The sequence below is a fragment of the Marmota flaviventris genome, chromosome 17 (genome assembly GCF_047511675.1).
Source record: "Marmota flaviventris isolate mMarFla1 chromosome 17, mMarFla1.hap1, whole genome shotgun sequence".
Taxonomy (NCBI): domain Eukaryota; kingdom Metazoa; phylum Chordata; class Mammalia; order Rodentia; family Sciuridae; genus Marmota; species Marmota flaviventris.
Genome location: NC_092514.1, coordinates 76,184,200 through 76,196,627, shown reverse-complemented (window position 1 = coordinate 76,196,627; position 12,428 = coordinate 76,184,200). Strand labels below are relative to the sequence as shown.

General features: G+C 50.3%; 1 protein-coding gene and 1 long non-coding RNA gene across 2 annotated transcripts in view; one reads left to right on the top strand and one right to left on the bottom strand.

Moving 5' to 3' along the window:
* The first annotated feature begins 17 nt into the window (after window positions 1-17).
* LOC139702539 (uncharacterized) lies at window positions 18-11,923 on the top strand. Its single transcript, XR_011705160.1, has 4 exons — window positions 18-232; window positions 8,189-8,293; window positions 8,941-9,099; window positions 9,861-11,923. It is a non-coding gene; the product is annotated as an uncharacterized lncRNA (long non-coding RNA).
* Rnf213 (ring finger protein 213) overlaps window positions 1,630-12,428 on the bottom strand; it is a 92,940-nt gene continuing 82,141 nt past the window's right edge. Inside the window, exons 58-67 of the mRNA XM_071603976.1 lie at window positions 11,918-12,169; window positions 9,429-9,561; window positions 8,997-9,080; window positions 8,527-8,707; window positions 8,123-8,324; window positions 6,972-7,049; window positions 6,281-6,475; window positions 5,763-5,852; window positions 5,500-5,678; window positions 1,630-3,466 (exon numbers count right to left, since the gene is read on the bottom strand). Of these exons, the coding sequence (XP_071460077.1) occupies window positions 3,313-3,466; window positions 5,500-5,678; window positions 5,763-5,852; window positions 6,281-6,475; window positions 6,972-7,049; window positions 8,123-8,324; window positions 8,527-8,707; window positions 8,997-9,080; window positions 9,429-9,561; window positions 11,918-12,169 (1,548 nt within the window). The 3' untranslated portion in view covers window positions 1,630-3,312. The remainder of the gene's footprint in view (window positions 3,467-5,499; window positions 5,679-5,762; window positions 5,853-6,280; window positions 6,476-6,971; window positions 7,050-8,122; window positions 8,325-8,526; window positions 8,708-8,996; window positions 9,081-9,428; window positions 9,562-11,917; window positions 12,170-12,428) is intronic.

Here is a 12,428-nt window from a genome sequence, read left to right as displayed (position 1 = left end):
CGCGCAGGCCGAGCGCGGCCGCGGCGCTGGCTCGAGAGGCCGCCGCGGCAGGAGTCGGCCGGGGTCGCGCTCTTCGGCGGCGCCGCGCGGGTCGCAGGACCGTTTCCAGCGCAGGGAAACGAGGGAGCGCGCGAGCGCGGCAGGCGCGCTGCACGTCCGGTTCCACGTGGGCCGGCCCGTCCTGGGTGGGAGGAACGCGTCGTCGGTGCTCCAGTGCCTGGCGCTGTGCGAGGTGCGGGGGCTGCACACCTGGAGGGGCTTCACAGGGGCAGGAAGCTGGGTGACTAGATGGCGCAGCTGCGGCGGCCCGTGATTGCGGAGTGACCCGGATACCCCGGGCGCTGGCCTGGACCTGGTGGTTGGGAAGGATGTTTGGGAGGGACCTGAAGGGTGAGTTGGAGAGCGCAGGCCAGGCGGAGGGAACAGCGGTGTAAAGGTCCTGAGGCACGCAACGGCAGCCAGTGAGGCTGAAGCGTATTGTTTAACCCGTGCCTTATATTCTATGAGAACATAGAAAAGTGTGTGCCTTAGTCATGTAGTGTGAATATACATTTCAAGAGGACGATACAGAACACTGCATTAGATTAGACTAATTAGTTTCAGGTGTGGGAAAGACTTCCTGTAGCGCCAACAACTGACAGGGCCCTGAAAGTGGGCAAGTTCCCGCCTGGGGGAGTGGGGGTGTCCCATTTCTTGAGCACCCACCCCATGCCAGGTCCTACAGAACTGGGAGGCATTTTGCACGTCAGAAAATGGAGGCTGAAAGAGATCAAATGGCTTTTCCATGGTCATTGAGCGAGCAAACAGGAGAGCCAAGACCCATACTCATGTCCATTTGGGCTGTGATGTGTCAGCCTGGTTGCGTTAGATTTAGGGTTCTGAGGAGGTGGCTGTGCCCTGGGCTGAGGTTCCATTGTGCCTTGGGATACAGGTGGTGATCAGGAAGGAAAACTGACCTTGGTGGGTCCACGTGAAGGGAAAGGCAGCAGACTAGGGAGCCCCCAAGCAGGAGCAGCCTCAAGAGCAGTGGGGGCAATCTACACGTGCAGGGCCCTCCCCAATTGGCTCTCTGAAACACTTCCACCAGCTGAAAAGGAAGCAGGCTCTCGTCCCTACAGGGAAGGTGTGAGTTTTGCTAGTATTTTCACTCAGGAGAAAGCACTTGTGCCTTTTCTTCCCAGCTGGACCTGGGATTCTGAATGCTTGAGCATAGGCTCTATCAATTTGAAGGGGTCAGAAAACTGCAGAACATGTGCCAGTTGTTGCTCAAACCACTGGAACCCGGCTCCAGGCCTCAGGGTTTCTTCTGTCCCACTGAGCACTCTGCAGGCCCATTCTGGCAGCACGTCAAGGTGCAGTTGGTAGCTGGAGCTCTGCTGTTTTCAGTTAAGTCCCTTTAAGCAGAGGACACCCTCCACTCCCCGGATGAGGCCTAAGGTTTTTCTACTACGGACATGCTGTTCTGCTGTTATTCTGTCCAGAGGAAGTTTACTATCTCACGTTCTAGAGTGGCCTTCTGTTCTGAACTGACTGCTTCACAAATACTTCTGCAAGGACATTTCCACAAAAACCCACAACCATTCCCACAGCCTACATGCTGTACACAGTAGCATGGCCCACAAAGAGGGATCCTTTAGCAACAGAAATCAAGTTTATTAAAAAAGCATTACAAGTATAATGAAATTTACTTTTGCCTCTGCTCCAGTGTATTTTTGTATAAATCATGCTAGATATGACAGTTAAGGCTTTGAAAGCATAGCATCTAAAATAAAACATAACAGAAAAAAATGCCCAGGTCAAAGGGAGAAAAAGGGTCTTCACATCAAGAACTTGACACCTGATTCTATCTGTGAAGGTGTGGCAGTGAGGACCTGCTGGCCCTGGCAAGCTACACCCTGACCCCCAGGCACCCAAGGCCAAGTGCTCTGGTTCTGCTAGGCAGGGATGTGGTGGGAGGGGAAGTGGAATGTTCACAGCTCACTAAATGCAAGCACATGTTCTGTGAAAGCAGCTACTACCCAAGGTCCGTCACTGCACTTCCTTCTGCAGACGCTGGGGGCTCATTCATGGAGAGGAACTGCAGTTGCTTCTATGCCTGCCTTTGCAGGTGTGCACAGGGAGGTGCCTTGTGAACGTGAGGCAAGCACTACTGAGCTGTGCCCTTCACCCCTCTTGCATTTCTGTAGCTCAAAAGTACAGGCCTGATTGGATCCCTAACTTATCTGGAATGTACATGAAAGACAGGGCCTCCAAGGTGTGGATGGCTGGTATCCTGATCCCACTGCAAATGGGCCCTGAGCTGTGAGGAACAGGAATTCATCCAGAGGTTTCAAAAGGAGACAAAACTTACAATGAAAAAGGCAGCACAAGATCAGGGCAAGTATTTTCCCTTTTTCAGAAACGGAACTGGTTTTGTACTCTCTCTGAGGCTCAGTTTTTATGGTGCAGTAGAGATCCAAAGAAAGGACTGGGAATTCACATACTCAGGGAAGCTGACCTGGCACCAAGACTGCATGCTTACATAGTACAACACCCACAGCCAAGAACTCCCCATGGCATCACCAGGAGCTGCCTCTGATGAACTTCATTTATAAGCTGAAGATACAAAAACCAGAAGGAGCTCTGACTGACAGTAGACTCCATTTTATTCATGGGGAAACCAAAACCCTAGCAATGTCCTGAATCCCATGCTCGTCACAGATTTGTTGGCTCTGACCTTTTGGAATCTGGCAGTGACTCACAGTCTGGTTGGTGTTTGTTCATGTGGTCTTAAGGCAAGTGCGGACACCCTGGCTTTCCTTGTGTTAGTGAGAAGATGAAAGTGGTGCTTTTTTCACATCTTAGAACCCAAGAAATATGGGCACAGTATGCAGAATTTCAGAGACTGGAAGAGAAAAGAAAAACAGATTCTCTTCTATGTGCGCAGAATAGAATAGAGTAGAAGAAAAGACCAACACGCCTGTGTTCTGCCTGTGTGGCAGTAGGAGGAAGAGGCTGCAGGCCCGACACAGGTCTCTGCTGGTGTGCCCCTTTGTTTCTGTTCTTCAAATGCACAGGGTGGCAGGTGATTTCCATTTCCAAATAATTGCCATCCTCACCACTTACTGAACAGTATTCATATATAACACGAGAATTCTGGAATCTGCATGTGTTCCAGAAATGGCTTGGCTTTCAAAAAAGCTGTAAGCTGGCACATTACGTGCTGGCCTTGACTTCAGTGCTGTGCCAACACTTTCCTCCCAGGTGCCCCCAGAGGCACAGAGAGGGGAGGGAGCCGTGTCTGCAGTGTATCCAGAAACAGAGTGGACAGTCCTATCTTGCTTGCCGGTCCTGTTTCCGTGCAGCTGCTGCTTTCCACACAGACACGCAGCTAGACAGCAGGATCTCTTCTGGGAACTGGGATTCCACTTCCGGAAGAATGTCACTGTCTTTAGTTTCCATGTAACTCACCAGAGTGTCCCTCAGGCTGCAAAGTCAGGAAAAGAGAAAGTGTTTAGAGCTACAGGAGCCCACCAGCTGCCACTCTTTCCAGGCATTGACAGGTCTGAAGTGCTAACTAAGACCAGAAACCCTGAGGGTCAGCTTAAAGTCAGCCGGCTGTCAGGTTCCTGAGCTGGACCTGGAGTCCAAGGCTTAGCTTCCTCAAGGATGTCCAGCTGGGCCACTTCAGGCACTCCCCTGACGAGCCTGTCTGGCTGCATCAGAAATGGGGCTTTGCCATTCAGAAAAGGCATGCATTCCCTCCCATGGCAGATTCTCTAGAAAGGGGAGCTCTGTTGTACACAGGCGTGTGCCATATGGCCTGAGGGCACACACAGCCAGTGTAGCCTGACTATCCATCCAGAAAACTAGTCAAGTGAAATGCCTGCCTCACACCACACATTAAAAGTGAACTAACGAAACAGACGTGTGAGACAGAACTATAAAGGTAGCAGGAGAAAGTGTGAGGCTGCTTTAGCACCCCAGGATGCGATAAGGAGAGCCTCCAGAGAATGTCCCCATGGTGGCTTTTTCTGTTTTCTTTTTCATACCGGGGATTGCACCCAGGGGTGCATTACCATCTGAGCCACATCCCCAACCCTTTTTCATATCTTATTTAGAGACAAGGTCTCTGAGTTGCTTAGGGCTTTACAAAGTTGCTGAGGCTGGCTGTGAACTTATGATCTTCCTGATTCATCCTCCCAAGCTGCGGGATTATGGGCGTGTACCACTGAACCCAGCCCCACAAGGCTTTATGTAAAACTCCTCCATCAGATTTGACTTCTAGACGATGTGTGGATCAAAGATTAATCTGTTCTATACAAAGAGCTTTCACAAACCATTAAGAAAGAGAAACTCATCAAGGTCCATTACATGAAGATCATTGAGAAAAGCGGTTACCAGGCCCTGCCCTGGATTTATTATATCACCCAGAGTGGCAATTATCAACTTCGTACCAGCTAGGTGGGAGAATCAGGGGTTTGAACATGAGGGCTCCCTCTCCTCAGGGCCCCACTGCATATTTTAGAGAGGGGCTGGAAAGTGTGGTGGGGTGTGTGTGTGTGTGGGGGGGGCAGGCCACTGACTTAGCAAGTTTCCTGCTCCCAGCATCCCCCCCCCCTTGTCTCTTTTACTCATGGGCCAGGAGGGATGGTCTCTTTGCCTCCCTTACTCTTGGGCCCCCCCACCCCAATTTTATATGAAGAAGTATTCAGAGGGGCTTGAAGCCCCCCTCATGAGTGCCTTTTTGCAGTGTCCTGACTTAGGGTATACTTGGGACCCCTCCTTCTTCACAGCTGCTGAGCCCAGAGGCCCCTTTGGCCCGTTACTCTGAATTTTAGGATGTCATCAAAGTGATGAACCTCAAAAAAAAGAGAGATAAGCTGGTCAGGTGTGGTGGCATATGCCTGTAATCCTAGCAGTTGGTTAGACTGAGGTAGGAGGATTATAGATTTGATGCTAGCCTCAGCAATAGAGGCCCTGTCTCAATATGAAAAATAAAAAGCTGGGGATGCAGCGCAGTGGTTAAGTGCCCATGGATTTAATCCCTGGTACCAAATGATAAAAAAGAAAGAGATCAACTGCCCTGCCCAGTAACCAAAAGCTACCAAAAGATAATTCAGAAAAATGGTGATAAATTTTAAAATGTGTCAGCCACACAAGTAGGTAGGGAAACACAAATGAAAGCAAGATACCATTTTTTGGCCCCTAGATTGCCAAAAATGTAAAATTTTAGATAATTTTGGGTATTTTTAGACTTCATACATTGTTGTGGCTTTTTCTTCCTAATCCAAAATGCATCTCTTTGACATAGGTAAGTATACTTGTAATAAGAATAAATGATTTTTTAGTTATTTTTTTAAAGTCCCCAAAAGATTAAAACCAAAGAAGCCAGCCCCTAGTTGCTCTTGTGATGGAGAACAGTAGACCGAGGGTCCTGTGTAAGACAGAACTACCTTCGTGTCAACGGGAGGGGCAAGCGTTCTGCACACCTGCTGGCTGGCAGGGTGCACACCGTACCTCCATTCGGGGTTGAAGCTGTCCTGGGTCTGGGTGTTCCTTAGTTTCAACACCATCATTTCATGGAGCTCCAGGAGGAAAGCATCCAGGTCTGTGTGATTCAGGAAGGTGCTGAGGAGCTTAGCACTTTCTGGGCTGAGGTCGGCTTTGAACATAGAACTGATTTCCCGGAAGGGATCCTAAAGAAGATGAACAAGCACAACATCAGAGCCTGGGACAAGGGTGTGGCTCCCTCCATCTGGGCAGAGGCAGGGCAGACTCACTTTCTTCAGTCGCAGCAGCTGTTCCGACTTATGAGCAGAGAGGAACTGCCAGAGGGCAATAGCGTGTTTTAACTGACCCCTGCTTAAGGCCTGGAAGAGGAAGAGTCTTGAGTAGGAGGTGAAGGCACACAGACTCCCTTGGTGCTACCCAGGGCATTTCTCCCTGTTTTGCCCATTTCCTGTCACGAGGCCACCTCTTTTCCATCCACCGAGTCTACCTGTCTCATCTTCCAAATATCTAAGAGTCTCCCCCTCCTGTAGCAACTCATGTCTCAGCATCACACAGTGAGCAGGCAGCCAATGTCCTTAGTCCCCTGTGCATCCTGCTCTAGTAGGTGGTCAGCACTGGGCATCCCTGCCTCTCCTGGCGCCACTACTCTGTAGACTGACTGGGGGTGGGGGTTCCTGACCACCCCTTTCCAGGGGTGTCTACATGGGTGCTCCCTGCGTGGTGGCATTCTCGCAGGAAACTAAGGTGAGGCGATGCTGATTCTCCTTGAAAGGCACACAGGACCCACCTCTAGAACTGGAGTCGTTTGATCACCCATCCGAAGGATATCTTGGACGTACGCATTCAGATGCATATTTGGATCCCCACCAGCTGTGCCTAGAAAGCCCAGAGTGACCTCTACAACAGACAGGGCTTCACAGGCATCGCTGTAGGACTGCAGTTGTCCACTGATGGCACCTATGGCCGAGCTGGGGAGGGGGCTCTGAAACCAAAAGCAGGACAGAGGCTTGGGTCAGGCTATTGCTTCTCCTACTTGGTAAGAGCCTGACTCTGAGCTGCCGGCACAGGCAGGCCACCTGTCCAGCACTTGTGGCAAGAGCTGATCCCTGTGCTTGCCGAGTGTGCCAGTGTACAGACTGCATAGGAACAGGCCTGAGCTAACTGGATCCTCCCAAGGCCCCGTGAGGACATGGAGAGGCACAATAGCCTCTCCATCTGTTGACAGCAGAACCTAAGGAGCAGGAGAAATTGAGTTCTCGATCTGTGGCACCCTGGTCAGGACATCACCAAGACAACAACCCCCAAGGCGTCAGAAAGTATTATGATCTGTTTGCCACCGGCTTGCCTCTCTTCTGGAGCCCCTGGGGTCCTTTGGGAGCCAGAGAGCCTGGTGCTCACAGTGGACACCAGGATGGGACCAGACTGTCCTTATGTATGTGGATGGAACCACCCTGCAGGTGAGGGCTTATCATGACCACCTGTGCCATTTTGTTCTTGATGCCCGTGAAGAGATGTTCGAAGTTCCAGTCATGTCTGTACACCAGCGTGGGTATCCCCTGAGGTGAGAAAGAAAAACAGCTTTTGGAAATTAAATTCATAGTGGAGGCTTCCATGTGATGGCAGATGTATTCTTCAGCAGTGACTCAGAGGAAGGACCAAGGCAGACAGTATATTCCTGGGCGAGGCATGTAGCTTTGCTGCCTCCTAATGCTCTGTTTAAGCCACACTCTTTGGACACAGTAGTGTAAGAAGTCCAGCCTGGCTACAGCGGCCATGCAGATATTGCCCTGTAGACCAGTGTGTCTGAGGACCACAAGAGCCCAAGAGTGTTGGAGGAGCAGGAATGGGAATGTGCACATTGGTGAGCTCTCCAGCAACACTGAGCAGAGACCGTGCACAAGGCAGCCACTGTCAGGATGAATTAAAAATGGCTTTGGACTCCAACAACTGACAGCCTGATTGCGGGCAGTGAGGGAATAAGTAATCTGAGTATGACACCTGACTGGACCCGAAAGGATGAGTGCAGCCACAGACAGGGACAGTGTGGAAGTGCTACCATGTTCAGGGAGTCAAGAGGCAGGTCACAGGTTTGAAGCAGCAAGTGAGGCAGGGGGTGGAGACAGCTTGAAGGTTGGTCTGGGGCCAGGTGACAGGGCTTTCTGTGCCAGCCAGGGGAGTGCGGTAGAGCCCAGGTAGCACTGTCCACATAGCATGGTGCTGCAGGGAGCACTGGGCAGCTGGTCTGAAGGCTGAGTGCTCTGAACTGAAGCCATGGCAGTGGCAGTTACAGGACAAGGGTGTGGGGAAGGCATGGTGGTGGTTCCTGGGCAAGGGCTGCATGTGAACTGAAGGGACGGCAGCAATGACAGGTCTTCTGGGTGGTGCCATTATCTGTGGTGGACACCCAGTCCACTGAGACTTGAGGCTGCCCTGGGGACATATGTAGATGGGGATGTGGAAGACAGCTGGGGACACCTCCCAGCCCAGAGAAAGTACAGGGACCGCAGAACACCAGTGGGGAAGAGACGATGCAGAGGAGACCTTAGGTGTCCCCTCAGTCTGTTCTCCCTGAAACCCACAAGGACTGTTCATGCCTGACAAGCCAATCATTGCAGAGCGCCCAGCCTACCTTGAGGGTCAGCAAGGGCTTGCCCTGGAGGAAGCGGCTGCTAATCTGCTGCTGGATCTTCTCCAGGTCGAACTCCTGTGAGGTCTTCCCGCCTTGTTCCACTTGGTATTGGCAGTTGGAGAGAATCAGTGGAATCAGGTCCCGCTCCACTTCGTAGCTGACGACATGCAGGTCAGTGACCTCAGAGGCATCCACGGAATAGCTGCGGGACAGAAGATGTCCCTTGGTGTCCGGGGCAGGTATGGGGCATGTGCTCCTGCCCTCATAGTGTGAGCAAGTGAAAACCATGTGCAAACACTGGGCTTTGTTTGTGGAGGAAAGCTGAGAGGGTCTGGGGACGGGAGCTATTGCTGGCTGGAGTCTGCAACCAGGCTTGGTGGCAGGGGTGGTGGGAGGCACAGTACCTGTTGTTTTCCTTGGAGAACTTCTCCACTGTGTGGATGATTTCATTGTGTAGGTTAATCAAGTAGCTGACTAATGCAGTTGAGCAGAGACCCAGGCCCTGACGCCGGGGCAGGATGACCTTAAAATCTGTGTCCAAATCCAAGTCGGAGCTGCAGTACTCTTTGGGTAACTTGATTTCACCTTTAAAAGACAGGGTCATTTCTAAGCAGAGGGATTCTGCTTTGGGCATTTGGGTCACAGCCTGGAGGCAGGGTAGGAGGAAGGCAGTGTGGGCAGCTGCCTCCATAGAGCTGGACCCTGACCGTTAAGTTTTCAGTGGTCTCAACTCCTTTCTGATTCCATATTTATAGATTCAAGAGGACTGAGGGTTAGGTTAGAGACTGGTTCACGTAGCTCAGCACCTCTGTCCACAGGTTGCATTGGCAGGCATACAGCAGGGTGCTGGCAGAACCAGGTGGAGGACACTTACCGTTGGTCTCCAGTGATCGCCTCAGTGCATTCCACGTGGACAGGAAGATGGTGATCCTGTTGTGGAACAGCTGCCTCAGCCCATCTATTGAGCAAGACACTTGGTAAGGTCCCCATTGGAAACAGTGCCCTGGCCAGGGTCAGACCACAAGGCGTGCTCCCGAGAACCTGACCCTGCACCTACCCACAATCAGCAGCACACCTGCATTTCACGTTTGAGGTTGTGTGAGAAGGGGTGTGTGTGTGGGGGGGGGGGGGGAATGTTTCTGCCACAGCAGCAGCTCTCAGTATGTCTCTGGGATTTGGCATCCTTTTTACCTCACATTCTAGCTTAGGACCTAAGCCCCACCCTTCTGCCCCAACCTGAATGATCCTTTTGTACCACCAAACATGGATGGTCCTTATCTTTTGTTGGAGCAGACAGCAGTCATACCTGAACTGTGACTGCTAATAAAACTCCTGATGGTACTGTATTCATCTTCTGGAACATTCTGGAATTGTTTCACCAGATCCCTTTGCAGGGCCAAAATCTCAGGCAAGAATTTCACCAGTCTCAGTTCTGCCTCCTGGAGAAGGGAAGATGGCTCAGTAACACTTCCACTATGTAACTGAGAAACAACATGGGGCTTGTAGACTTGGGGCAGGCTGGGGACTTTGAGTGGTTTAATCTGGTCAGTGGATTGTTCTACACGATCACACCCTGCAAATGGGGAAAGGGCCATCCCATCCTCTGGCCAAGTACAGAGAGAGGGCCTTTGATACGGTAAACATGCCCTGCACTCAGGGATGTAGGATGACAGGACCAAGTCCCCGCACTCCTCCAACAAGAGCTGCTGTGAGGACTGATCTGGGCCCCGTCTCTCAGTTTGCACAGGAATCAACTCTAGATGACCAAAGACCCAGATGTAAGACCTGACCTCTGAAGCTACCAGCAGAAAAACAGAGGAAACATTCCAAGACATTGGCACAGGTGATGGTTTTCTGGATAGAACCCCCAAACCACAGAAAGTAAGAGCAAAATGATCACATCAAAATTAAAGTCTCACACCAAAGAAAACACCCAACGGAACAGAGACAGCGTATAGAATGTGAGAAATAGCTGCCAACTATTCACCTGACAGCAGGTAAATACCCAGAATATATAACTGAAAAAAATAAATTTAAAAAAAAAAAATCAAAGTAACACATTTTAAGATGAGCAAATGATCTGAATAGACACTTCTCAAAAGAAAAAATAAAAGTGGTTAACAAATATATGAAAAAATGTTCAAATATCAATAGCCATCAGGGAAATGCAAATAAAAACTACAATGAGATGCCATCCCACCACAATTAGAATGGCTCTTATAAAAAGAAGATAGGTGTGGTGGCACACACCTATGATCCCAGCTACTCTGGAGGCTAAGGCAGGAGGATCACAAGTTTGAGGCTAGCCTCAGTAAGTTCTAGTCCAGTCTGGGCAACTTAGCGAGACTCTGTCTTTAAAAAAACAAGGGCTGGGGCTGTAGCTCAGTTAGTGAGCACTTGCCTCGCATATGTGAGGCACTGGGTTTGATCCTCAGCACCACAGAAAAATAAATAAATATTGTGTCTATCTACAACTAAAAAGTGTGGAGGGCTGGGGATGGGGGCTATAGCTCAGTAGTAGAGCGTTGCTGGCCTAGCATGCACAAGGTCCTGGTTCAGTCACCACTATTCCCCACCCCCCAAAATAAATGAGCCCCAAACATAAAATAACAAATGTATGCAAAGATAAAGAGAAAAAAGAACTCTAATATACTCCTGGTGGCAATGTAAACTAGTACCTCATAATGGAAAACAGTATGGAGGTTTCTTAAACTAAAAAAAGGTTTACCATGTGATCCAGATAGCCCACTCCAAAGGAAGTCAGCCTATCAAAGAGGTACTACACACTATGTTTACGTGACACCATTCACAATAGCTGACATGGAATCTCCCTGAAGCCCATCAGATGAATGGATAAAGAAGATGTAGTTTATACATAATAGCTGAAAATAATTCAGCTGTAAGAAGAATGAAGTCCTGTCATTTTCAGCAAAATGGATAGAACTAGAGGATGTTATGTTGTTAAGTGAAACAAGCCAGACACAGACGAGATCAGTACATGCTATATGCATACATGGAAATATCACAATTCCATTAATGTGTACAACTAATTAATTAGTAAAAGTAAATAATTAGGGAAAAATAAAAAGAAATTTGCCTCCTAGGCCCACTGTTGGGTGTGAGGCTGCTGGAAGGAAACACCAAGACCCCAGGCAGTGGTCACTGGGTTTTGTTCTGAAGAGCCAGGATCCAGCATCCTCAGTGAAATGAAACTGTGTCTTGATAAGAGATCACAACACTAGCACCAAGTCCTTCCTAGTGTGAGCACCAGACCTTTCCAAATCATTCTGCTCCCTGTCAGCTATGGTAATGACGGTCCATAAGGGAGGAGGTGAGAACATCTGCTGTGGCCCAGGAGAGCTCAAGTGGGTGAAAGCCGGGGACCACTCCTGAGCCTGGCAGTATAACTCGACATCATGCAGCACACTGCCTCCTGCCTGCAAGGCACAGGGAGGCCCCTGGCTGAGCAGGCACTTGCTGGTGACCATCTGCTCAACTTCTGGGGATGAAGACAAGAGCTGAGTGACCAGGGTGGTCCCTCCTGGTCTTTAAGTTCCTTACAGGGCACCACTAAGCCCACTTGTGCATATTCCACCTGTGACTTCAGCAGATGTGTCTTTAGACCTCTGCGCTCTCCCTGAGACTCACGCTACAGGCCTTGCCTTCAGGATCACAGTGCTGATGGGAAGGTTAGGGTTCTGCCTCTAGGAATGATGACTCTGAACCCAGTCACAGCCTCCCGGTCCTCAGGAGAAGTCTAGCAGGTAAAGGAGGCAGACCATGAGGTGGACACACCTTCTGCAGGAACTGCCAGAGCATGGGCACCATCTCCTTGCCGTTCTTCTGCTCCACAACATGCTGGAGGTACTCGACTGTGATCTTCTTCCTGCAGCTCCAAATCTTTGAGCAATGAACCACATTTTTCTGGGGCAGTCGGGGCAGGAAGTTCGCTGGGTCACCATATATGATTTTGGCCACGGGGTTGGAGCTGACACGTTCATCCTGGCTGATGAGCGTGCTCACAGTCAGCAGGGTCTTGTCTAGATGCTGGGTAAAGAAATGACACAGCATTCTGCACGTGGGGCACTGACCCAGAAAGCCGAGCAGACACCACAGTGGCTCCGCAGGAGTCTGCCTCTGCACCCCAGACGCTCACTTTTGCTCTCTTTCACTGTGATTCAGGGGTTCCTTGTTCCTAAACAGAGCAGGACTCTAGGGCCTGTATTTCACCACCCTTCACTTCCTGACTTCCCTGTCCTGCTGTGGATAGTTGGCTCTGATGTTCTCAGCGGAGCGCTCATGAATC